The 27847-nt window shown below is 34.1% G+C and overlaps 4 protein-coding genes across 6 annotated transcripts in view; 1 reads left to right on the forward strand and 3 right to left on the reverse strand.

The window, feature by feature from the left end:
* Positions 1-27807, forward strand: part of LOC129453127 (SLAM family member 5) — a 42575-nt gene extending 14768 nt beyond the window's left edge. The window contains exons 1-4 of one of the 2 annotated variants that reach the window (XM_055217188.2): positions 23857-24111; positions 24202-24522; positions 26028-26330; positions 26424-27806. In XM_055217188.2, coding sequence (XP_055073163.2) covers positions 24063-24111; positions 24202-24522; positions 26028-26330; positions 26424-26584 — 834 coding nt within the window. In that variant the 5' untranslated portion in view covers positions 23857-24062 and the 3' untranslated portion in view covers positions 26585-27806. Of the gene's footprint in view, positions 1-23856; positions 24112-24201; positions 24523-26027; positions 26331-26423 lie in introns of those variants that run through there. The other variant, XM_073861373.1, reaches the window with a different exon arrangement.
* On the reverse strand, positions 518-5902 carry LOC129452955 (SLAM family member 5). Of its 2 annotated transcripts, XM_073861362.1 has the most exons (9): positions 5725-5901; positions 3982-4323; positions 3595-3897; positions 3404-3514; positions 2544-2582; positions 1827-1862; positions 1560-1598; positions 1025-1340; positions 518-894 (listed from the first exon to the last, which is right to left on the reverse strand). In XM_073861362.1, the coding sequence occupies exons 1-9, from the start codon at positions 5768-5770 to the stop codon at positions 888-890; spliced, it is 1239 nt and encodes a 412-aa protein (XP_073717463.1). In that variant the 5' UTR covers positions 5771-5901; the 3' UTR covers positions 518-887. The 2 variants fall into 2 exon arrangements, with proteins under 2 accessions (XP_073717463.1, XP_073717464.1); XM_073861363.1 differs by lacking the exon at positions 3404-3514 and having other exon boundaries at positions 5725-5902.
* Positions 8028-12407, reverse strand: LOC141359246 (uncharacterized). Its single transcript, XM_073861369.1, has 4 exons — positions 11680-12407; positions 11406-11561; positions 11228-11260; positions 8028-8748 (listed from the first exon to the last, which is right to left on the reverse strand). Exons 1-4 carry the CDS (start codon positions 11984-11986, stop codon positions 8381-8383), a joined length of 864 nt encoding a protein of 287 aa, XP_073717470.1. The 5' UTR covers positions 11987-12407; the 3' UTR covers positions 8028-8380.
* Positions 15511-21836, reverse strand: LOC141359244 (uncharacterized). Its single transcript, XM_073861364.1, has 6 exons — positions 21274-21836; positions 20806-21138; positions 17268-17555; positions 17017-17145; positions 16842-16877; positions 15511-16689 (listed from the first exon to the last, which is right to left on the reverse strand). The coding sequence occupies exons 1-6, from the start codon at positions 21311-21313 to the stop codon at positions 16316-16318; spliced, it is 1200 nt and encodes a 399-aa protein (XP_073717465.1). The 5' UTR covers positions 21314-21836; the 3' UTR covers positions 15511-16315.
* Positions 27808-27847: the final 40 nt, after the last annotated feature.

The following is a 27847-nucleotide window of genomic DNA, read 5'->3' on the forward strand; positions in this document are numbered from 1 at the left end:
ATATATATATCAAATGCTACAGTATTAAACACTGGATCATTTTTAAAATATAGAAAGATATTCGTCAAACAGACTGTTATCTTCAAAGGTCTTATGGACCTAGATTATTGAAGGGCTACACACAAATATAACTTTAAAACTTTATTATGGAATTGTATGAATGTCAAACTTTCTACCGTTAATTTTTTACGTTGTCCACTAGAGGTCAGCAGAGATTAAATAGTGAAAGTATGAACAGATCGTATTGAGTTGAGTCCCAGTTACAGTCAGTTTATTAAAATTAACTTGCTTTTGATCACTTTGTATATTTAGTTTTTTTTCAATCTTGAAATAAGTTTACTTTTTTCATAAACACTTAATTCAAGAAAATTGTTCTTATTTCATTGGCATTATTTAGCTTTTTTAAGCACAAATTTGTTTAAATTAAATATTTTTTGTCTAAAAACGAAACTTATTTTCCTAGGTCATTTTGCTCATCAAAAATACATTTTAATTTAAGAATTTTTAGATATTTGTATACTGAAAACAAGGCAAAAATACAAGACAATCACAGCTGTGATGATATAGAGCAATATCACACGACTCCGAGAGCGATATTGCTTTTATACAACAGTGATATGTTTCATGTCACACATCTTAGGCCACTTTTACATGACTGCATTTTCTTTTTAAAATGAAAAGTATCCTTGTTTAATATAGTGCGTTTCAGAAAAGTTTCTGTCCACACATGACCTTCATTTCCGTAAGTCTCCTTCATTTACACTGAAATTCAGTACCATCTGTTAGTCCTGAACACTGACTGCATGAATGTAGCTTATGTTTTTGCTGTATTTATATGGTAGTTTCACCGAATAGCTCCTTTTCTGTTATTAGTTGTCTCTTCTTGATCATTGGCTGCAGAAATAAATGGTAGAAGATGACATGAGAGAAATAAACATGGTTTTAATGCTGTGCTCAATCTATATAATTAAATTGTATACTACAATGACTGATAATTCTTGCATGTAAATATTGAACTGCTTACTTTACAATTATAACACTGAATATCTTCGAAATCTTTTTTCTGGGGATGAGTAGTTTATAATATCCAGAGTGTTCAGTTGTGATATTTGTGATGGTCAGAGATCCGGTCAGATTGTTAAGCTGGAGTCTGTCTTTGAATTTCTCATTATTACATATGATGTGCCCATTGTTCGTGCTTGTCCTCTTAGCTATGAGTTCAGATTTAATTGTGTTATCTTTGGATTCAGCAAACTTCCACAGTATCTCATCCTCGTCCTCAATGACACAAGGGTGTAGGGTGACAGACTCTCCCTCATTCACAGTTACTGTCTTGAAATCTGTATTAAATACAAACACATGGATCAGACACAGTTATGAGATCACAAATCACTTTTATCAAAATTTTATTTTAAAAATATACTGCAACTATGTAGATGTTTTACTGGTCCAGATTTGCATTTAAATACTTTTTTCTAAGATAAATCAAAATATGTTTTAGTGTTGTAAATGGTGCTTTGTATAAAACAAGCAGTGCACAGTGTGGTACAGTATCTTACAAGCAGTTGACTGATCAGCTTTATCTTCAGTATTCAGACCTGTTTCAATGAGGAATGAAAGACTTAAATATCTTATCTCCTGATTTGTACAAACACAAGCTCATGCTAGGATTCAGTATCTGAGAGTAATACAGTATCTTACTGTAATTTGACTTATAATCATCTATCCAAGGAAATTAATCTTATCAGCAACAATAACAGATCGATAATAAGCAGCAGTTTGACATTTTAATGCACACAGAGAGATTCATTAGTACAATATCTTACCATCATTTGGCTGATCAGCTGTCCTAGGGACTGAACCTAAACAATAATCAGATTTATTCAATGGAACATTTGATCACCCTACCGAAAAATTCAGCTGTAAAAAATCAGTAGAAATGACAGTATTACTGGCAACTAGCTGCCAGTAACTTACTGTAGATTTTACATTTATGTTATTTACTAGCAACAGTTTGTTCAAAGTTAAATGAACATGAAACGTTTTCAGTCTTTATCTTCTACAGTAAGTTACTGGCAACCAGCTGCATAACTACAGCAATTTGTTACAGTATAAGACCAGCATAAGCTGGTAGCTGGTTTAAGCTGGTCCTCCCAGCCTGGCAAAGCTGGTCAAGCTGGTGGGTCAGCTGGTTTTCCAGCCTGAGCACATAAGTCCAGCTGGAACAGCTTAAAAAGTAACTAAACACCGCTAGACCAGCTTGCTACACCAGCAAACCAGCTAAAACTAAGCTGGGAGATCACCTTATACTGGTTTAAGCTGGATTTTTCAGTAGGGGTGTGTTTAATGTTTTTGTGCAAAACATTCATATGGTCAACTTAGTTTAGCTCAGTTTACAACATAATAATATACTGTAACACTCAGTTTACTGAAACAGTAGGCTATATGTGATATCAGTTACTGTTTAATTGAATTAATAAAAAACCTTGAATCGCATAACATGACAGCAGATCAAACACACAAACACAATGGTGCACACTTACCATTAAAAAGATTTTGTAGCTCTTGTCCAGTGGTTTCGTCTGTTTAATAATAAAAAATTCAGTCATATTCTTACACCCCCAAAAAATGCTGGGATATTTTCCACCCAGTGTTGGGTCAAAAAATGGACGAGCCCAGCCGCTAGGTTTTAATTAAACCATCAAATGTTATATATTTGACCCAACAACGGGTAAAAACAACGCAGCGTACGTTAAATTTAGGGCTGTCAAAAGATTAATCACGATTCATCGCATACAAAATAAATGTTTGTGTTTGCATAATATAGCCTATTTGTGTGTGTGTTGTGTGTAATTATTGTTTATATGAATACACACACACCCACACACATATATACTGTATATCACTGTAAAAAATTCTTTGGTGCCTTAAAATCCTTTGTTGAATCAACTCAGATTCACAAGTCCTGTCAACTTACCATTATTTTAAAAGATGAGTTGCTTCAACTTATAAAATAAAGTTGACTTTCAACTACATTTTATAAGTTATAACAACTCATCTGTAGTTATAACAACTCATCTCTTGTCAAGATAAATAATAGTAAGTTGAAATGACTTGTAAATCCGAGTTGATCCAACAAAAAACTCCAAGGCAGTAAAGTATTTTCTACAGTGGAGTTAAATTACAACCCAATGGACTGGGCTCGTCCCTTTTTGACCCAACGCTGGGTTTAAAAATAACACAGCATTTTTTTACGTGTTTTGGTTTTTCACAACTTAGTGAAATCATTATTATTTGCAAAGCAAAATTTTTTCAATACACATCATTTATAAAAAGTATCATTGTTAAAAATTACTTTTGAACATATTTCTTTCTCGCAATAGTAGCTATTAAGAAAACTTACATTTGTGTGTTGGTCTACTAGCCATATAATAGAGAATCCCAGCCGCAGCAACAACTAATGCAAACATCAATATAAAAACAGCTGCAGGCATGTTATTTCCTGAGCCTGGTGCTATAACAGAGAATATAACAGAGGAGACGTTTACATAACTGTAACTCAACACAGACACTTGATATGATGCCTAATATTACCTGAAGTAGTGATCTGACAGAGATGATTGATGTTGAGATGTTGAGTTTGGTTTGTGATGGTATTGTTGAGTACACATCTGTATGTGTTTGTATCCTGATATTCAACCTCCAGAGGTAGAGAGAGTCTGATGTTGAGATCAGACACACTGATGCTGGACAATAAACTGTTTCCTTTATACCAGGACAGACTCACATCTCTCACATTCATCACTGAACACAACAACACACATTTTGAGCTTGATGATCTTTGTGATGATGAAGAGCTTTGTGTGTTTCTGCTGATGACAGGGACGGGCAGAGGGGCTGAAAAACATGAGAGAATAAAGATACTAATGATTGTCAACTAATACTTTTAATAACACATCTTAAAGACACCTTGATACTCACCACTGACAGTAACCTTAAATGTCTTTGATAAAACCTCACTGCTATGAATCTCTAGTTGATAAAGTCCAGTGTGTTCAGTTCTGATGTTTGTGATGGTGAGATCTCCTGTCTGATTATTTAGATGTAGCTTGTCTCGAAATCTCCCATCATCTACATCATATAATGAGATCTTGCCAGGTTCTTTATTCATCTGAGCTATACGAGTGTCTCCATATGTCCAAAGTATCAGATCATTTCTCTGTATTTCATTAACAGCAGATTCAAGAGTCACACTTTCTCCTTCCGTCACTGATAAACTCACATCTACAGACTTCTGTTCTTGTGTTTCTTCATTAAACACACCTGGAGAAAAACAGAAACTCAGTTATAGGCAACAATAAAAATCATGTGATTGATGTACACCAGTGTCCCCACATGACATGACATTTTGTAGCCCACATCTCTATAATTTAACCAGTCTCAAATAACACCCCAGAGAGGAGATTATTCTGGGCCGGATCTGCACCGGAGCTGCTGACTGGGCGCGGATCCAACCCGGAGTCATCTCCTATCTGGAACAGAAAAGGGGCCTCCTAAAATGTGCGAAACAATGTTGCTTCCTTGCCTCCAGGGTAAACAGTCGTGGACTCTGGTTTTTCTTCATTCTTTCATAGTGAATTCAAAATTACTACAAGTTTAAGTGAATATAGTAAATTAAGCTACACTGTAAAACCTAACAGTTAACTTAAGTCAAACCATTTAAGTAAACTGGTTGCATTAGACCATTTAAGTTTTAAAACACATAAATTTAAGTACTGTGAACTTGAGTCATGTGCAATTATGCACTTATATTTAAGTTCACTCTACTATAACTGCATATGACTCAATTTGTTTAAGTTCACAGTACTCAAATGTATGTGTTTTAAAACTAATGCAACCAGTTTACTTAAATGGTTTTAGCTGAATTAACTTTAAGGTTTTACAGTGTAAAGTATAGTTTACTAGAAGATTATTATGGGGCTTGTTAAGGTCTTAAACCTTTTCATTTATATATCTGCTGTTTAATTTTGATTTAATGTTAATACTTAAACACTACATATTGCAATACAATATATTCATACTCTAGCAACGCTCAACGACCTATTCAACAGTCTCATTGTGTCCGAAATCCGGGAACGATTGCGTTTTTTTCTCCTTACGAAACCTGATATCCTTCACATATAGTCTTTGCATGACAGGCTTGACCAGTAAAGTCACAACTTTTAGCCCCATTCATCAGTACTTTTACTTCTCTATGCCAACAACAATAACGGACGCATTCCCTTTCTATCATTGTGTCAAGAGAGAAGAACCAGAATCACACAACCACAACCTGTTTAGGCAGATCTGTTCAATCTTCGTTTAGGAGTTTGGGACTAATCTGAGTTTTAATGTGTACGCCATTTTTTAATTTTGTATTTTAAATATTTTTTAGACTGAATTTTCTGCACTGAAAGTTTAGACATCGATAGTGTAAACGCAGAATGACATCACAAATGACTTTGTGACAAATGTGCAAAAAAGAAACATTATGTATGTACACATTAAGTAACTGATCCAGCATCTGGATCTAATGATGTTAAAATGTTTAATCAATATTTACGTAACATTATTTTAAAATGCTTTGTTAAATAACAACATGCTTTAAGTCAAAACATGTTTAATTAATGCAATCCAATGAATAAAAATGAAAGTAAAAATTAAATGAAAGTAAAACAATCTTACCTTCCATAAGCAATAACAGTAAAACAAGAAGAAACTGGAAGTGCATATTGATGTAAAGTTCAATCAAATTAGCTTATAAGAATAAAGTTCATAAAGTGTAGCCTAGTTAGTAAAGTGAAGTGAAAGTGGATCGCTCCACTGCTTTTCTACATGTGTTTTAAGGCTTGGGAGTCAGGTTAAAACCACACCTCCTGTCAACAGACATCAGGACAAAAAATCCAGTAACTATTCTTCCTTTTGTCATGATTCTGTTCTGTGTTCCCCTGTCCTGTTGAAGTTATGTCTCTGTTTGCCATGTTTGTAGTTCTGTGTAGTTCTTTTGTTCATTGGTCTGCGTGCTGATTGTTCCCCCAGGTGTTTCCCATTACCCAGTATATTTAAACCCAGTGGGTGCATTGTCTGGTGTCGGTGATTGTTCAATGTAATGTAGCATTCTTGTAATGCTTTGTTCGTATTTGTCGGTTCTGGTTATGTTATCTACTTGTATGGATTTACCTTTATTATACAAAGAGCTTTTTGTGTGAAACAAGTTAAATCTAATGTGTTATTGACAAATAGCTACTTAAATAGAAATTAAATTATTGTATTTTTGAACCCTTATTTGTAATTATACATGTATAGCTTACAATTTTAAAAATATTGAGACAGCAATAAAGTAAGTGGTCAATATAAAAAATATATTGCCTTTCTAGGAAGAAACAGACCACCTTTGTTATAACAATCTAAAGAATGCTATTAACCCACAGAATTAAAAAAATAATTGTGCACCGAAACTTGCAGGCAGGACAACCTAAGCCCTAAAATGTCTAAATGATAAAGGTCAAATGTTATGAAATAATAATATCATTTAAAAAATCATAATCACTAATAAAAGCTAATTATGTCCTCTGTTTTTGGATTTAGAATGCATCTGGCTTCACATATACATTTAAATAGCTAAAGCTAAGCTTTAGGTGTGTGTAAGTATGCGCCCACATAAAAATACTAGTAAAGGCTATTTTAAAGTATACTACAGTATTAATTAGTTTATCATTTCACTAGTTAGAGAGTACTTTAACTATATTATACTACAGTATGCTACAACTTGCTGTAGTAAATATACTAAAGTAGTCTAAACTACAGTATTTTTTTTCATGTGGGCGTGCGCGTTGCTTTGATTCCGAAATGTTTGTGAACTGAAGATCCCGCCCCCTCCCGCTATTGGTCAAACTACTAAACTGCGCAGACATATCGGAATATGTCATCATATTACCGCAGCTGACTAATTGTTCTCGCGGTATTGCGATGCCATGGGTCTGCGCAACGCCGCGTGAAGTCAAACAGGCCAAAAGTCTTCACATGTGAGTTATGTTTTTTTTTATATTTCTGGATCCACATTTTTTAAACAAACCGCAACTTTTAAACAGCTATCATTAGAAATATAAAGATTGTTGTAGATTGAGGTAGTGATGGGAGCAACGAAGCTTTTCGAAGCATTGAATAAATTGAACCAATTGCTTCGCAAATTGATTCAGTTTTAACCAGCAGGCGACACCTGCTGGTTAAAATGGTGTAAAAGCAGCAAGATCTGTCCAAACGTTTTACACTTTTACAAAATAATAGCAAGATTTTTCTAAAAATATGTTTTTAAGAAAAATAAATTATTTAATTTAATTAAGAGATAATTAAAAGTATATTCTGTGTTTTTAGTTTTATTTATGACAAACAAATCATTAAAACAAACTCCTTTTTTAATTACTCACATTTTTGTCATTAAATCTGTCTATAAAGAAAAAGTAGACAAAATGGTAGTGTTATTAGTCAGAAGGATGAATGTTTTATGAACTTTTATAATAAAACAAAAGACCCGAGTTCACCTACACTGGTCATTTGTGATCAACTCCCCCTAGTGGTGAATCGTCTGATTTTCGAAACAGTTATGATGTAGTGAATCCTCGTTTGCTAAAATCACGTGACTTGGCCAGTTTGAAACACGCTCCAAACCAATGATTCGAAACAAAAGATTCGTAGAAGTTTCGAAGCCTCATGAAGCATTAAACATTTAAATTAACCTGCTTTTATGTCTTGGTAAAAAGCAGTTTAAAAAAAACAGCATGCTAGTCTTGTTTGTTTTACAGGGATACACAAATCAGACAGAGAAATGATGTGATAAATCTGGTTGTTTTTTATGTTTTGTAAGTAAACTCAAAGTCAAACAATCAGATAGCAAAGTCGAGTAAAAAACAATTACAAAATTAAATTTGTCAAACCCATACATGTTTTTAAATGTTGAACAAGTTTAAAACAAAAAACAGCACCAACATAACACAATTAGGCTATACAATAGAAAATGATGCACTTTCTTTATATGTACACTGGGAATCAAACCCATGACTTTGTCCTTACTACCATGCTCTTCCAGAGCTACAAGAATATTTAAATACTGAAAATGATTTAAGGCTATACCAGCTGAATGCTTCTCAAACCAACTGAACTGTTGTTTTCTGGACAGCATTATTTAGTAATAATCATTGCTGATGCATTGTGGGATGCCATTTCATGGCATGTTGGATTTGCCTGTCTAAAGTAATTATAATGTTAGCACATGTAAATTATGTACATAGCAGTGATATTAAACTTTATTACATTGACTATTATTACATTTACAGTAGTTGAGCTACTCGCTGACAGTAATGAAAAATGTCTTGCAGATTTGTTCTGTGCTGCTGTTGATTTCTAGTTTATAAACTCCAGTGTCTGTGGTTTTGCTGTTTTTGATTGAAATAGATCCAGTCTGTTTGTTTAGCTTCCATCTGTTTCCCAGTTTCTGATTACCATCAATTTTTAAGAATTTCTTATTGTTTTTATTCTTTATAACTATGGGAACGAATGCGTTAGTGATGTTGTTTAATTCTCCAGACTTCCACTGTATCAGATCAAATGTTTGCATGTCTGTAACACCAGTCTCCAGTTTGAAAGGATTTCCCACTTTTACTTCCATGTACTTTACTTCATCTTTGACAGTCTTTTCAGTATCATGCACACCTGCAGACCAAACAGACACACTGACTTAGACACTACATGTTCAAGTTTTGGTACTGTCAAATTGAAATGACAAATCTTACAGTTATAGCAACATTCTGGCATCTCATTGGCTACAAATAAGAAACACGGATGTCAAATTTAACATTTTTGATGTTGGAAATAGTGACCAGCGATATATTAACATCTGACAGTTTAGCAATCCATCAAAAACAATTTTTAGTTTGTTTTAAAAACTGTCTGTGTACTGTTTATGGCTGCATAAAAATTAATCACAACTAATTGTTTGCAGAATAAGTTTTTGTTTACATCGTATGTGTGTGTATTGTGTATAATAATCACTATGCATATATGAATACACAAACATGCAATCTATTTTTTCTTAACATTATACAGCCATGTTTGTGTGTTTATATATACATTATTATTATTATATACAATAAACACGCATATTATGTAAAGAAAAACTTTTATTCTGCAAACAATTAGTTGCAATTAATCGTTATGCAGCCCTAGTGATGTTACTCTAAAAATGGGCTGATTATAGCTATGGTGGAGAGAAAGTGTAATAAAATTTGCAGCGCTTTCTTACAATTTACGTCTAAATGCAAAACAAAACTCAAGTCTAACAAGGCATATCACAGATAAATACACAACTGCACCTATAGGGATGCATAGCGATCAATCGCAATTAATCTATAGCAGAATAAAAGTTTTTGTTTACATCATAACTGTGTATAATAACTTTGAATAGATAAATGCACACACATGCATGTATATATTTAAGAAATGTTTACATGTGTAGGGGAGAGCGGGGTATGTTGTCACACTTTTCACACTGTCTAACATTTACTGAGCACCATACATCAAAATGGTATAAATCTCATACCAAATGAAAGAAGGAAGTCTTGGGCACATATGTTGTATTCATAACATCTTTATATCTTATCTCATTACAGAGTTGTAGACTGTTGAATAGTGACTGTGCACTTGTGACAATTTGCCCCATCGGAGGGTAAGTTGTCACACTAGGGCGGGTAAGTTGTCACACTAGATTATCTAAAAATAAGAACACAACTACTTAATTGTGAATATTGATTTTAATTTTTAAACTCAAACCAAACTGGAAATATAAACATCCGTGCCTGGAGAATCTGGAAAAACAATTATTTCAATCCAAATAATGCACATTTCAATTAAGTGGCAAGACCACTTTACTTTGAACTTTGGTTCAAATGTTCTATGGCTTTCACATAAAACCAGATAACTGAATGGAACGCTGCAGATAACTTGCTTAACTTAACATGTTTAACCTCTGAACAAAACAGATGCCCTGTATGACTAATAGGACTCATCTCCAGAATCACAATTCTGACACACATAAATTGCCTGGCCTGAGGTGCAAGCATCATGGGCCCAATTGTTGCATTTTACACATTTTACCCAGGTCTCCTTTGGACGACTCTTTGAAAATGGCTCTACACAGACGAGGCAGAAGCACTCTTCATCATCTGATGATGACTCTTGCATGATTTTTCTTCTTTTAGCTGCCTTGTTTTTCATAGGTCCAGATTTCTGCTTCCCTTTCTTTTGAAACAGCTTTTTGCTAGATTGAGGCTTATTCTTTTCTATATCATGTTTTCTGAGCATGTTCGATGTGTTTGTTTGTACAGGGGCAAGTTGTCAGATGTGACGACTTGCCCCAAAGTCATTGAGACAACTTGCCCCATACTTACTTGTGTGCTAATGTTGTCTAAATCTCAAGTTTAGCTCATCATATCACTTTAGCTAAAGTATCAAAAGACACTTTACGGTCTCCTCTATTTTGTGCAAAATAATCATTTTAAACATTCACACCTAACAAAGTTGTATTGCATAAAATGTAAAGTGATTTTTTTTTACTTTTTAAGCAGAAAAATAAGAAAATTGTGCTAACCTCAGATTACAGTGATCTTGACCACATGTGAACAGGAAGTTCACTATAGAAGAAGAAGTCACATAAAGTGGCTATTTGATTTTTGAGATAGAGCCTCTAGTGTTGGAGTTATTAACAGTGTGACAACTTACCCGTGTGACAACTTACCCCGCTCTCCCCTATATACATTTTCCATACATTTGTATATTTATGTATAATTTATATTATATATAAATATTTAATATATAATTATATATTTTTTCTTAAAATGATACATGCATGTGTTCATATTTATATATACATAATTATTATACACAGCTCACACACATATATGATGTAAACAAACTTTTATTCTGCTATAGATTAATCACGATTAAACGTTATGCATCCCTGGCACCTAACATTGCTTAACGAATATAACTAATTATTTTTTGTCATTTTAAATTAATTGTATTTAATCAACAAGTCTAATTCTATTTTCTTGTCATTCTAATCACATATACATGAACTGATTGGATTTTTAAAACAAAAAATTATGTCTTAAAGTACATTTTCACAAAGTCTTACCATTTAGATCAACAAGTTCTTCTGTAGTCAGGACTGTTTAAAAAAAGGATATAAAACTAGGTCTTAAATTCACACTTTAAATTCATAGTGGGAGTCTAAAACAAATTTTAAATGTTTACGTCTGTACACTAAAGCTTTTTCTTTATGTATGCTATATATAGCTGTAAGTAACACTTGCCATGTTGATGTGGTTTTCTAATTTTCCTGTAAATGCAGAAGATCACTACTGCAGTCATCATAACCAGAAGAGCAGAAACGACAATAACACTTGTCAGGATTGTACCATATTGTGAAGATGATTCCTTTTCTTTATTAACACCTGATGATGACTTCACTAAAAAAACAATTGATCAGCAAGAGTTACTTGAGTTGTACATCTCACCAATACCAATAGAGTTTCCAGTTTATTGCAAAATAATGCAAATATTGTTAATGAGACACTAAGTACTCACCAGAAACAATAATTGTAAAGCTTTTGTAAAGGATGTCATTTCCACTGATGATCTGTAGTTTATAAAGTCCAGATTGATTAGTTGTGATGTTTGTAATGGTGAGAGATCCAGTGTGACGGTTTAACATCAGTCTGTCTCTGAATCTCCCATCAACAGCATCATCATATATCGAGATCTTATTGGCTGGTCTGTTGATCTGAGCTATACGATCGTTTTCATGTCCAAATACCCACACTATCCGATCAGCTCTCTGTATTTTGGTGTCATTACTACGTAACGTAACAGAATCCCCCATAAACACTGACATTTCATCTGTGTCAGTAGCCAACACACCGTACAAACACAAACAGAAATCACATGATTAAACTTCACAGGTTGCGCAATTTAAAAGCGAAAGCACAAAAGTTGCATTTAGTACTTACCGTACACAAATAAGCACAACAATAAATATGAAATGTCCATATTCCTGATTTGAGTCAAATGTAGTTATATGAAGATGTTTTTATTCTTGTCCTGTTTAGTGTCCCACTCTTCATATCTTCCGCAACTAAACTAAACACATAAATCTATAACTTAAGTCAAAATACACTGTTTTATACTGACTGAGATTCTTCAGTGATTGTTCGTGTTCATGTTGATTTCTGTTCTGATAAAAACAACTTCAATGCTCCTGAAGATAAGAGTTAAATGGCACTCCTCTTCCGCAAATCTGAGATGTCAATGAATGACGTCAGCATGTGATCAGTTCTAGACCAAACAAGTAAATCAGGTATTATTGTTGTGCAATAAATGTGTGTACGTTTCCCTCTCTGTGGCTGCGTAAAGACGCAATGACTCATAAAATGCTAGATTATACATAAAGGTGCAAATTTTTTGAATAAAGGTCTGCAAAAAGTTAATGAAAAATTGCAATTGCCCATTGTAGAGAAAAGTGGCGTAGAGACTTGAAATTTTAATTTAGGCTAAACAATAAATTGGATTTTAACAAGCAAGTGCAATGCAGGATTAAATTATTCACTCAAAAATGAAAATTATCCTATAATTTACCCAAATCTCATGCCATCACAGTTGTAGCTTATTTGAATTTCATTAAATTTGAATAGGATAACACACTCTAAAAAAAATCCGTAAAAAAACGGACAAAGTACTGTGTAAATATGAAGGAATTTTCCGTATTTATGTTTTACGGGCATTTATCTGTTTTTTTTAATAACATGTTGCATTATGGGTACAATAACTCCTGCTGCAATCTTTCACTTTTGCCTCTCTATCACCATCTCTGTTTGAAACCTAAAATTACAACTTGCTTGCAGAGTTCTTTCTAACATGGATGATGTTTAACTTCTAACCAAATGCTGTCAGAACAAGATACAAGTGTTAAACTATTCCAGCATCCACACATGTGATTTAGTAGACAAATCTTCTTTCTGATGTGACGTGTAAGTCAAATGGATATTTACCACAACACTTATCACATTAAATCTACAGTTTGTGTTTGTTTTAGATTAATTTGAAGTCACCACTATGGAGATTAGTGTTCCCTTTAGTGGCTTTTGTCCCTTGACCTTCCAGAACTGACTCTTCTCTATTAGCATTGCAACAGTGTTTTTGCTTGTAGCAATTACAACTTGTTTGTTGCTTGAGGAAGGAGAATTGTCTGTGATGTCATATAAGCTTGGTTGATTTTATGTTTTGCTGCCTAACATTTCAATATAAAATGATAAAATAAGAATAAAGAACAGAAATGTATAAGAGTGACACTCTATGCTGATCTAAAACACACTATATTTAATAAGATTGCTGCAAATATGTCAACTGTGGTTTTTGCTTCAGAGATATCAATACTTTGGATACAAATCTCAACAATGGTGAGAGTAAATGTTAAGAAAGAGTTTTCTGCAATCCTGGTACCCAGCATAGCATGCATTGCGGCATGAAGCTTTGTTGTTGGTTGTCACCATTGTTGCGTTTCATAGGCGGATTGATGTGTCCCTAAAGGTTACGGACAATGTTCTGTAAATTTACGGACAGTGGTCTATAAATCTACAGATTGTTCCGTTTTTGAATAAACAGAAATTCTGTAAACATAACGGAAAAGGTGCCGGTAATTTTCTGCCAGGACATTATCCGTTTTTTTACGGATTATTTTTTTAGAGTGTATGTCCCAGCGCAAGCAGCAGCCGCCTCATACTGTATGCTGACCATTCAAATCTAAAACACACAAATTGAGGAACAGCTTTGTTCATGCACAGTAAGTGAAGTTTGTGAAAATAATCTAATAATTATAAATCAAACAGTGAAATAAACACAAAAAAGCAGCCTGACCACTTTGCAATGCTAACATTTTCCCGCTTATAAAACTAACTTAGCCACGGGAGAGCCGCGATCGGATTGGGGTACTCAGAGGTAAGTCGTCTATCAACAAAAAGCTAAAATATTTTTTTAAAGTATGTCAGTCAGCCTCCGTCTTGCCTTAAATCATTTTATTTTATGTTCATATCACTCTAAAAAAATAATCCGTAAAAAAACGGATAATGTCCTGGCAGAAAATTACCGGCACTTTTTCCGTTATGTTTACAGACACTTCCGTTTATTTAAAAACTGAACATTCTGTAGATTTACAAAACACTTTCCGTAGATTTACAGAACATTTTCCGTAACCTTTAGGGACACTTCAATCTGCCTATGAAACGCAACAATGGTGACAATCAACAACAAAGCTTCATGCCGCAATGCATGCTGGGTACCAGGACAGAAAACTTTCTTAACATTTACTCTCACCATTGTTGAGATTTGTATCCAAAGTATTGATGTCTCTGAAGCAAAAACCACAGCTGACACATTTTCTGCCATCTTATTCAACACATTGTGTTTTCAGATCAGCATACAGTCTCACTCTCACACATCTCAGTTCATCACTCTTACTTTATCACTTCATACCTAAATGTTAGACAGCATAACATAAGAACAACTACGCTTATATGACATCATAGAAAATTCTCCTTCCTCAAGCAACAAACAAGTTGTAATTGCTACAAGCAAAATCACTGTTGCAATGCTAAAAGAGAAGAGTCAGTTCTGTGAAGGTCAAGGGACAAAAGCCTAACTAAAGAGAACACTAATCACCATAGTGGTGACTTCAAATGAATCTAAAAGAAACACAAACTGGAGATTTAATGTGATAAATGTTGTGGTAAATATCCATTTGACTTACACGTCACGTAAGAAAGAAGATTTGTCTACTAAATCACATGTGTCGATGCTGGAATAGTTTAACACTTGTATCTTGTTCTGACAGCATTTGTTTAGAAGTTAAACATCATCCATGTTAGAAAATAACTCTGCAAGCAAGTTGTAATTTTAGGTTTCAAACAGAGATGGTGATAGAGAGGCAAAAGTGAAAGATTGCAGCAGGAGTTATTGCACCCATAATGCAACATGTTTTAAAAAAAAAACGGATAAATGCCTGTAAAACATAAATACGGAAAATTCCTTCATATTTACACAGTACTTTGTCCGTTTTTTTACGGATTTTTTTTAGAGTGTAGGCTTTAGCTTAAATTTTAGTAAAATTATTTTTTCAGCAATCTCGTCTTTTGGTTGTGCATTCCAATTAATATCAATGCAACTGCAGTTGGTTTGTTTTGATTTAAACCTTCATAACTTAAAAAATACAGCTAAGTAGCACCATAAAACAAAATAATAACATGATAACATAATAATAGTAGATATATTGCTGCAGCCTTACTGTCATTGTTAAACATTTGCGTTTACCTGCTTTTGATATTTTCCTTGTTTATATTTACAGGGAAAAACAAACTAATGGTAAAAGACTGTGGTAAGCTTCAGTTTATTCATTAATAATAATAAAACATTATAATTAGACAAAACAAATGTAAAAAAAACTGTCTGGCCAACAAAGGTGAATACATCATGTGAATACAATGAAGAAGTGTTAATAAATAGAATAAAACATTATAGGTCGGTTTCCCAGACAGAGCTTAAGTCTTGTCCCAGACTAAAATGCATGTTTGAGTTGCCTTAACTGAGGACACATCTTAAAATACATCAGTGTCATTGTTTTGTCTCAGTAATATTTTTTGTAAGGTATTTGTAAAAACGACTTATATGACCTAATTTAACTAAGGCATGGTCTTTGTCTGGGAAACCACATCTAAAGTAATACATTTTACATAAAATATAATAATAACAAAGATGTATGCAATGATAATAATACTAAATATAAATATTTATATAACAAACATATTTTAAGTATGTACTTAAACACATGACCTTGTCATTACTCATGCCATGTTCTCCAAGCATTTGTTACATCATTATTTAAATGAATTCTTAAAAATAATTATTATTATTTACAAATTATTAAATAAATTTAAGTCCACGTCCAAACAGCTTATTTACACATTTACATACATTTATACATTTTAGTATTAAAAAAAAATTAGGATGGCACCTTAAAATGGCGACATTTCCAGCATTTCACTCTGTTTGACTTGACTTGTAAAATTTATATTTGAGTTTAAAGTCTAAACACGTGATAATATCAATATCAACATTTTAAAACGTTTACAATGCAGTGATATAATCATGTATCATCATTATATTTACAAATACTTCAGCTACCACTGACAGAGACAAAGAAAGACTTGCAGATCTTATTTGTATTGCCTTTGATTTCTAGTTTATAAAGTCCAGTGTCTGAGGTTTTGCTGTTTTTGATGGTAATCGATCCAGTCTGTTCGTTTAGCTTCAGTCTGCTTCCCAGTTTCGGATTATCAACATTATTTAATAAAACTTTGTTTTTATGAATTGTACTTATGGGAATACATGGGTTAGTGTCGTCGCCTAATTCTCCAAACTTCCACTGTGTCAGATAAAATGTTTGTATATCTGTAACACCAGTGTCCAGTGTGAAATCCTCTCCTGCTTGTACTTTAATGTTCTTTACTCCATCTGTTACTGTCTTCATTTTATCAGCACCACACAAACCTGGACAACAAACAGATACGGCAACTCAGAGGACACAAAAACAACATTATAAATACAATTCTGATACATAGCTGAAGCTTTACCAATAGGTGACAAACCACAAATGTGGGCCTTTTTTATTTCCTCAAAAGTAAAGGTTTACAGTATCTTACCCTTTAGTTTAATGCATGTGTATCCAGAGGTTTGTCCTGTTTAAAAACAGATATGATTAGGAACTAAATGAACAATGGTAAATCAATCAAGTTGACTTCAAATATTTTTTCTGAGTTTACACATCAAAACATATGTTTCTTAATGTTTGCTATATTAGCTATAGGTAACACTTGCCATATGGTTTTTTAAAGTTCCTGTAAAAACAGAAGAACATCACCAAACCACCGACCAGAAGCCCAAAGACAACAATAACACTTATCAGGACTGCATGATCCTGTTTTTCACTGACACCAGACTTTCTTACTACAAAACAAAGAGAAAGTTACTTGTTACCTAAAGTTGTTTCCATATGTAATTACAAAATTCATTAATGTAATATTTATATAATGTAAAGGTCAACGGGAAAAAAACTGTTTTTAAATCACCTGAACACATCTGGCAGAGATGAGTGATGTCAATTTGTTGTGTTTGGTTTGTGATAGTATTGTTGAGTACACAACTGTATGTGTTTGTATCCTGATATTCAACCTCCAGAGGTAGAGAGAGTCTGATGTTGAGATCAGACACACTGATGCTGGACAATAAACTGTTTCCTTTGTACCAGGACAGACTCACATCTTTAATATTCATCACTGAACACAACAACACACAGTTTGAGCTTGATAAAGAGATTTGTGGACAGTCGCCGGTGATGACAGGAATGGGCAAATGAGCTAAAAAAGATGACAAAAGATAAATGTTAAAGATTTTAACATCTAGTTATAGTTCTACTCTGTTTTAGTTTTCCACTGTTCCGCATATTACCTTTTAAAGTAGAAACCGAATGCTGTATATTCAACAATGTTTTGTCTTCAAAAATATGCCAGTATGAACTCTTGTGTGAAGCTTACGCATAGCCTGTAAAAAAAGACGGACGGCGCAACGTTGCCTCCCTCCATTGTAATGAATTGAAGCCAAAAATGTCTGACCATGGTCGCCGCCATGTTATGTAAAAACGTCAGTTTGGAGCCAAGGCATATGCAGAAGGAATCGTCCGTGGAGCCAGAGCGGACAAACGAACAACAAAAGATCTCGCCTATATTAAACATCATATATCTATATTATAACAAAACGAGTAAGCACGCGGCTTCTGCCATCGTCTGCTCGCCGCAGTCTGACAGGAATAAATGAAATCTGACACCCGCAGCCGCTGCTCTGTGATGACGCGCGTTCAGCTCCGCTGAATTCAGGCAGCAGACACATTCAGTTGTAAGTGTTTGCTCTCTCTCTAACGAAACTAAATTATTTAATTACAAGAAAATATCCAAACGACGGTGAAAGACGATGTCGCGTTGGGCAAGTGATCTAACCGGTGAGAGGCTGAAGCACCGGTAATCACCGTTTCACCGAATATCGCAACAAGCCTATCGCGCGCCCAATTCAACCACGCCAATCATAACGACACGCCACGTTTCTATAGCATCAAATTACTAGCTTAAACCCTTGAACAAATATCAACATGATAACAACTACACTGCAAAAACCCGGGAGTTAAATTAACACTGCTCAGAGTTTATATAGGTCCACTCCCCAGAGTGTTAATAAAGTAACACCGGAGAGAGTTAAAAGCTACAATCTGTGACTTTATTCTCTCTATCACCATCTCTGTTTGAAAACTGAAATTGCATTTTACATCTTACTTGTAGAATTATTTTCTTAACTTATGTTAAGATGTTTGCTGTTTCATTTAAAGTCACCATTATTGTGATCAGTGGTTGTTTTAGTTGGACTTGACTCTTGACTATTAGCTTGTTAGTTTTTTCTAACTGCTATATCTTAGTGTGTTTAAAACATGTTGTTATAGCAAAGAAAAGGTTGTTGTGTGATTGAATATTGATGGTTGAAACAAAATCTCAAACTTATATATTTAATGACTATTTAATGAACAGATTTATTAATATAGTTTTCCTCCCTCATCAGAAGCATAATTTTCTTTTAATAACAAATTACTACAGTTCAAGATGCAGAACTCTCATAGCAGTTTATCATTCTGAAGGATTTTGATAGTGTGCACAAAAACATTAACCGCTGAACAATGTAGATACAAAGACATCAAGAATTGAAGTATGAATCTCAACAATGGTGACAAAGAATATGGTAAAAAAGTTCATTATTTATTCATGCCGCAGTGCATTCTGGGAGTTCTGGATGAGATTTGTAATTTGTTGATACCCAGCATGCATTGCAGCACGAAGCTTTTCATTTTATTGTCACCATCATTGTGATTCATACTCTGATTCTTGATGTTTAAGTGTCTACATTAGACTGCAGTTAATCTGGAAGTGTCAGTGTTTAAAAATGGTTCAGAATGAAAAACTGCAATGAGATGGCTGGATCTCATACTACAGTATCATATTATTGACAGAAATAAATACTTCTAGTAAGAAACCACTAAATAAATTATTTTTTAATAGTGCTATTTGAAAGTATATCCTAACAACCATTATAATCATAGAAATGCACTAGGGTCTCCTCTTTGGCCACAAACACATGTTTTTAACACATGCAATTATAACAGCCAAAAGAGCTGAAAAGCTAAGACCAAGACTCAAGAGTCCAACCAAAACAACCACTGATCACAACAATGGTGACTCCAAATAAAACAGCCAACATCCCAACATAAGTCAAGAAAATAACTCTACAAGTAAGATCCAAAATGCAATTTCAGCCCTCAAACAGAGACGGTGACAGAGAGAACAAAGTCACAGATTGTAGCTTTTAACTCTCTCTGGTGTTACTTTTTTAACACTCTGGGGAGTGGACCTACACAAACTCCGAGCAGTGCCAACCCAACTCCCGGGTTTTTGCAGTGTACCTGAAAGAACCAAAACCATCTTTCGGAAACTTTAATTGGAAGTGTAAATAATTTTTTTATTTAGAGCAAATCCCATTCGTTTGAATAGAGAGGGCTGGGTTTATGACTTGTACTGCAGCCAGCCACCAGGGGGCGATCAAAGAGCCAGCGGCTTTAATTTTCAAGAGTTACTAGGCACAACCGAGCTTACGTGTGTGGCAGAATACGGACTACTGTCACATCCGGGAACTTGACTGTCAATTTCGTCACCGCCCCTTTTTGGGGGAAAGCAAACTAGACTTCCCATAGACTTCAATACAAAATAGCGGAAAAAAGCAACGTTCGTACACAGCCCACAGCCGTAAATAACTTAAGAAACCACTCAGATTACATAAATATTTGTTGTTGCACAAATTTGACGCTGGGAGAATGAATGGGATATGTTTTTAAATTGACCAGCTGTGTACGAACGTTGCTTTGTTCTGCTATTTTATATGGACGTCTATGGGAAGTCTAGTTTGTTGTCCCCCAAAAGTGGGTGTGAACGTGTTAAGAGACATTCTATGACATTGCGGTTGTGCATATGCTTTACAGACACTTGGGGGTGATAGCGTGAAAATCTGACTTTTTCCATGTTTAAGTGCTGTAATTGGGTCCCCAGTGCTTCTATCAAACTAGAAAATGTGATAGATATCAACTCAGTAACTTTGTTTGGGTAAGCCATTTTCTGCAAGCGTGTGAAAATTAGGTTGTTCAGATTTTTGTGAGGTAGGTAGCAAGGCGAATTACAATAATACCGCCCCTTTTATCTGCACTATCCAACCACAGCACTGCCATTTAGTGCAGGGAGACAGAGAGAAAGAAAAAAGCACAATTGAGTTTCAATTACAACAAACCACCATCATTGTGATCAGTGTTTGCATTTCATCCGCTCATTTGCATTTTAAAAGACACACCCCAAAAACGGCACACTTTTGCTCAGGCCTACAAATTAGCAGTTTTAACATGCTATAATAAATTATCTGTGGGGTATTTTGAGCTAAAACTTCACATATGCAATCTGGGGACACCAAATATTTATTTTACATCTTTTCTAAAAAATATCATAATATGACCCCTTTAATACTCACAAGAAACAATAATTCTGAAGCTTCTGGAAAGGCCATCGGTTCCACTGATGATTCGCAGTTGATAAACTTCAGAGAGATCAGTTGTAATGTTTGTGATGGTGAGATCTCCAGTCTCAGTGTTTAGCTTCAGTCTGTCTTTGAATCTCCCATCAAGAACATCATCATATGTCGAAATCTTATTGGCTGCTCTGTTGATTTGAGCTATACGATCGTTATCAGGTCCAAAGATCCAAACTATCAGATCAGCCCTCTGTATGTCAATAAGATCAGGTTGAAGAGTAAGAGAATCTCCCTCCATCACTGACACTGACTTCACATCATCACCAAACACACCTGCACACAAAAACAAAAGTCACGTGATCACACTACCGCATTCATGTTTTTAATGACAGAATATACAAGATTGCGTAGCGTCAGGTAAAAACGAAAGTAGGCTACTCGAAAGATACATTATTTTTAAATGCTTACCGTCCACAAAAAAGCACAACAATAAAAAATAAAGCTGCATAGTCCGTAGCCTTGAGTAAAGAAGTTTAATAAAGATGTTCACTATATTTGTTTATCTGTATTTGGCGTTCCGCCCGCGGCTATTTAAACTATTACTACATCTAACTAATTAAATCTTGTCGACCTGATTTAGTGTCAAGATACTGTATACGCACTGTTATGATCCGTTTGTAACTACTTTCGTTGTTTTCTGTTCTGAAAAAACTGGACGCTCCCTACCGAAGACTTAAGTTAAATGCCTGTCAACTTCCGCACGTTTATGAATGACATTTGACACAAGTCAGCATGATCTATTGTCGCCCTGCCTCTTAAAGCTTCACATAGTTTGAAACAGGTAAATCTGGTTGAATTGTTTTAAACGCTAATAACATTATACGCGATTAAATATAGCCTACAGCCTACGCTTGATATAATGGGTGGCTGCGTAAATACGCAATGTCTCATAAAGGCGCAAAGATCTCAGCACGAATGTTATAATGTAGGCTTTCTGGACGCACCAATTTAGCTTTCAAACTGCTTGCGAGCAACTTTCCAGTGATTTTTTTCATAAAAATACAATTCCCCTTGTCACCACACGAGGGCGTAAACGTTAAAAGATTGGCACAGAAACTTGGCTTATAATAAATAAGTGTGATTTAAAACGCAACTGCATTACCAGGATACAATTAATAGATCACTTGAAAATTAAAACAACCTCTCATTTTCCTTACCATTATGCAAGCATAACCTTTATTAAATTATGGGATAACCAGGGTTCCCACGGGTCCTTAAAGTCCTTGAAAGTTTGTGAATATGGGGAAAAAGTTCAAGGCCCTGGGAAGTTTTGAAAATATACATACATATATACAGGTCATTGAAAGTTCTTGAATCTATTTATGCAAGAAGTTTTCTGGGAAAAAAATCCATAATATTCCCTGTGTAGTTTATGATAATATCAGAAAAATTCTAGACTTAGACACATGCTAAACTGTTCGCTTTAAATGCTTATATCTTCTGTATGTGAATGTTGATTCATACCAAAATGCTTTTTTGCCTAGTTGTGTTTGACACATGAAAACGTCTCGGGTTACGTATGTAACTGTTGTTCCCTGAGAAGGGAACGAGACGCTGCGTCTCTCTTGCCATACTTCCTGCGTCCCTGTAACACCGTATTAGGCAATATTTCAGATAGTGATATACTTCCTGACTCCTGCGTCACCCTGTCTTTGTCATTAAGCCTCACCATTGGTTGAATTTGATATACACATTCAGACGCACTTACCCCTGGAGGTGTCCCCAAAGTGTCACCACAGTGACGCAGCACGCGTTCCCTCAAAAGGAGTTAGAGTTCCCCACATTTAGTCCTTAAATTTGAGGATATTGGACCTGGAGAGTCCTTGAAATGTCCTTGAATTTAAGGTTAACTAATGTGTGGGAACCCTGGATAATGTAAATTTTAAGCACAATATTTCTATTTCTATTTTTTGTCATTTTTTAAATTTTGTTTTGCTTTTTTGTGCAACTAACAATGATTGCGATTGTAAGCTAATTGTAAGTGAAAATTCTGTCATCATTTACTCATCCTCATATTGTTCTTGAATTTATTTTTTTCTGATAAACACAAAAGAAGGTATTTTGAGAAATGATGGTAAACACACCTCAGATAGTGACCATTGACTTCCATAGTAGGAAAAAAATATTTTGAAAGTGTTGTGATAAATTATAAAGAAAATATTTTGATAAATTATGTTACGCACACAGTTGGTGGTACCCATTAAATTCCATCATATCTTTTATTCCTACTATGGAAGTCAATGGTCACTATCTGCTGTGTGTTTACTATCATTTCTCAAAATATCTTCTTTTGTGTTCATCAGGAAAAAAAATTCATACAAGTTTAAAACACATGCGGATGAGTAAATGATGACAGAATTTTCAGTTTAAGGTTAACTATTCCTTTAAAGCAGAATTAAAGAAGACCACTGTGTGTATTTGTCATTGTATTAAACCATCATACACATTTTGACCAGCAATGTTTAAGTCAAAGTGAAAGAACATTGGTCCCATTTCTTTAGATCTGAAAAGTATTGTGGTTTCCTTCTGTTGGGTGGACAAAGAGCTTATGCGAGAAAAAGTTTGTGTATGTGGGCGAATGACTTCCTGTCATCAACCTCACAGTATAACATCCTTTACACAATACTGATTTAATGATAGATCAAATTTGAGATTGCATAAAATGATAATACTTCAAAAGTAAACAATCTAGTTAAACAGGGTTTTATCTGTTTTATATATGACACAAAATGCTGACAACATATAATAATACACTATCCGATCATAATGTCCAGACTTTATATTTTAAATATATTATATATTATATTATAATGTCCAGCGCTTTATATTTTATTCTTTGTAGTTGAGTGATTACATCTTAGATTGAACATTTAGTTTCCTGGTTAATGCTTCATGTTACACTTCAGACGTTTTAAAGTTTACAATCATGTAAATTTGATTCTAGTTTATTTTTATAATGTAGCATGCTTTTAATACTCCACTCCTTGTATGTATAAAACTTTGAAAATGTATAAACTTCTTTGGGGATAAAAATAATGATTTATTTGTCAAGTAGAGTATATCATACCATCACAGCTAGTGTATACACGCACACTTGTGAGGGTGGTAGAGTGTCTTGTCGAGGGAGGACTCTGTGATGTGATCAGTCTGAAGATCATTTTCACGCACAAGTGACTGTTCAGAAAACATCTTATAAAATGTTTCATATATTTGCCATTTTTAGTTTGTGCTTGTGGCGCCTTCCTGGTAATATACAAATCTGTTTTATCTTTTAAATGTGTTTTTATGTACTTTTATTCTATATGATGGATAAAATGTCTCTGTTTGTGTCTGCAGGTGTGTTTGGTGTTGATACAGATGAAGTAAAGTCTGTATATGTGATGGAGGGAGATACTGTGACTTTAAACAGTGATCTTACTGAAATCCAGGAGGACGATTTGATCATGTGGATGTGTGGAGATTCTTGTATAGCTAAACTCAACACGACATACCAAATGATCTCTGAAGGCAATGAGAGATTCGAGGGCCGAATAGAGCTGGACAGTGTGACTGGATCGCTCACCATCAGAAACATCTCAACCACAGAAGCTGGACAATATAAAGCTCAGATCATTGGAGAAAAAGTGACAAGGAAAACGTTCAATGTTACTGTCAATGGTGAGTAATTTTGGTGAATACCTATTTTATGTATTTTATTCAGCTGAACGTCCTCCAGCGATGAATATAGTCACAATATAATACAATGCTACACAATGGGTGGTGTGTGGAGTGATACTGATTGACATAAAGAGGTCTTAACTGTGGTTTCTTATAAATAAAGCACAGCTATTGACTATTTAGCATGTGAAATTTACATTTGTGACCCTGGACCACAAAACTTAGTCATAAGTAGCATGGTTTGTACTAATAGCCAATAATACATTGCATGGGTCAAAATTGCCAAAAATCATTAAGATATGAATTAAAGATCATGTTCTATGAAGAATATATATTATATATATATATATATATATATATATATATATATATATTCTCAAAAAGTATTTGTCATTAGTAATATCTGGTGCTGGGCAAAGATTAATCGCGATTAATCGCATTCAAAACAAAAGTGTTTTTTTTTGCATAATATATGTGTGTGTACTGTGCGTACTTATTATGTATATTTAACCACACACACATACATATATTCTTTTCAGATTTTTTCTATTTATATATTATTTTATTTTATTTTATATATCATAGAGAACATATACAAATATGATTAAATATATATTCACATGTAAATGTTTCTTAAATACATACATGAATGTGTGTGTATTTATATATGAAAAATAATTACCCACAGCACACACTTACATTTTATGGGAAAAAAAATTATTTTGTATGCAATTAATCGCGATTAATCTTTGCCCCGCATATCTAATATGTGTTGCTAAGGACTTTAAAGGCGATTTTCTCAATACTTTGATTTTATTTTTGCACTCTCAGATTCCTGATATTTAAATAGTTGTCTCTCAGCCAAATATTAACTAATACATCACTTCCATACTGAGCCCCTAAGTTGACACTGGAGTAAAAAAAATCTCAAGTTTAGTTTCATGTGATCACGCGAAACCTTCATGTGCAGAATTAAAAAAAAAATTTAGTTTCGCGTGCTCACTTGAAACTTTGGCGCGTGCATGTCGAACTTTGGTGCGCCCACGTAAAACTAACGCGTGCGCAGCCGAAAGCGATACTTTCACGTGAGCATGCAAAAGTCTCACGTGAGCGCGCAAAAGTTTCACGTGAGCACGCGAAAGTTTCACGTGAGCACGCGGTAGTTTGACGTGATCGTGCAAAACTAAACTCGATAGTTTCACGTGCGCACTCAAAAATCTTTAATTTAATATTTAATATAAGTCTCACACTATTTAATGTCCCCTTAGGGGCTCCGTACTTCCATACATTAATGGAAAACTTATTTATTCAGCTTTTCAATAAAAAATTACTGGTTTGGTTTTGTGGTCCAGGATCATATTTAGGCATTTAGCAGGCGCTTTATCAAAAGTGACTTCAAAAGCTAGCTTAACTCAAAGCAATAGACTTTGTCATTACAAATGAACATTACAAACTAGCATCAGTGACACACAAAACAGCCGTTACTAATAATTTATTCTTTCCAGCTCGTCTTCCCGTTCCTGTCATCATCAGTTATTGTCCACAAAATCCTCCATCATCAGAAATATCATCAGTTTCAAAATGTGTGTTGATGTGTTCAGTGTTGAGTGTGAGAGATGCGAGTCTGTCCTGGTACAAAGGAAACAGTTTATTGTCCAGCATCAGTGTGTCTGATCTCAACATCAGACTCTCTCTACCTCTGGAGGTTGAATATCAGGATACAAACACATACAGATGTGTACTCAAAAATCCCATATCAAACCAAACTCAACATCTCAACATCCCTAAACTCTGTCAGCCGTGTTCAGGTACGATACTGGTTTTGTTTTTTGTAAATAATTAATCTGCATTCAGATATGTCAGCAGTCGTTATATGTTTATATATTTGTTTATTACCTCAGATTGTGTCTGCTGTTGTGGTACTACTGAAGCTGTGATCCAGTTGGTCATTTCAGTTCTGGTGGGCGTGGCTACTGTTGTTGTTTTAGTTTATGACATTATGTCCAGAAGAGCTGAACAGCAAAGTGGGCAAACAAGGGCTTCTGCTGTTCTAGGTCACTAATGTGTGTTTTTATTATAAGAGGAGCCTATAGCGTGCATATTTGTACGTTTTAACAATCACAATCATATTTTCATTTAGCTTACACAATGATTTCTCTTGTTGTGGTTTAGTAATGTAGGTGGTGACCTGCATCTGTGTCACTTTCTGTGTTATAACCTGTAAGAGCAAGAACAGGAAATTGTTTTGCAAGAAAAAAAATGTGTTACTTGTTACTGAAAAAATGTGACCCCTTACCATCAGTCACACCTTACACTGTAAAAACCTTGCTGTAGTTATGCAACTGTTTGCCAGTAACTTGCTGTGGATTTGGATTTTTGTTATTTGCTGGCAACAGTTTGTTCAAAGTTAAGTGAACATTAAATATTAACAAGTCTTTATCTTTACAGAAGAAAAGTGTAAAATAACAGCCTCATGCAAAGCATTCAATTAGAAATCCTCATTAACCTTTTTCTGTTTTTTCCTTCAGATTTTGGTTCCCAGAATGCTTTGCATGATGCTGTTATTTTAGTTTTATTCTGTAAAGACAAAGACTTGTTCATGTTAGTCTTTATTGACTTTGAATAAATTGTTGCCAGTAAATAACATCAATTTAAATCTACAGTAAGTTACTGGCAAACAGCTGACAATAATACTGTCATTTCTACATAAATGTTTTACTTTATCTTTATATTGATTATATGTTACAGTTAACAAAAGCTAAATTCCTGCCTGTGATGAGATACATTTATATATTTTTAATAGATTAAATTACACTTTTTAGACAATTTAGATAATTTTTTTTGCTTTTACTATATGTGAGCAAAACTTTTTAGACAATTTAGACAATTTTTTAAGCTTTTGGTATATGTGAGTAAATTCATATTAAGATAATTTTTTTTACACATCATAACACTACACATATTATGAAAATTTGCAATCATACCCTGCAGTCTGGCATGTTTTCTGTTTCATGTTTTATACTTCTTATGTCTGTATATTTTCTGTAAATTGGCTTTGCAACAATGTAAAATAGTAAAAAGCACAATATAAATAAATTGGAAATTAACATCAGAATAATGTAGATTTTCTGTCCTGTCATGACCAAATATTGATTGTAATATTTATAATTTTTTTATCAGAAAATTAAAACTCATGAACAAAAAACTCATAATGCAACGGCGAGTGAAAAAATAATTTACATTGCGATATGTAACCCTTGTGTTTTTGCATTGACATTTTTGTCATTTTGGCACAATTTGCTAAAGGTGTAAATTTTTATTAAAT

Source organism: Misgurnus anguillicaudatus, chromosome 23 (genome assembly GCF_027580225.2).
Source record: "Misgurnus anguillicaudatus chromosome 23, ASM2758022v2, whole genome shotgun sequence".
NCBI classification, from domain to species: Eukaryota; Metazoa; Chordata; class Actinopteri; order Cypriniformes; family Cobitidae; genus Misgurnus; species Misgurnus anguillicaudatus.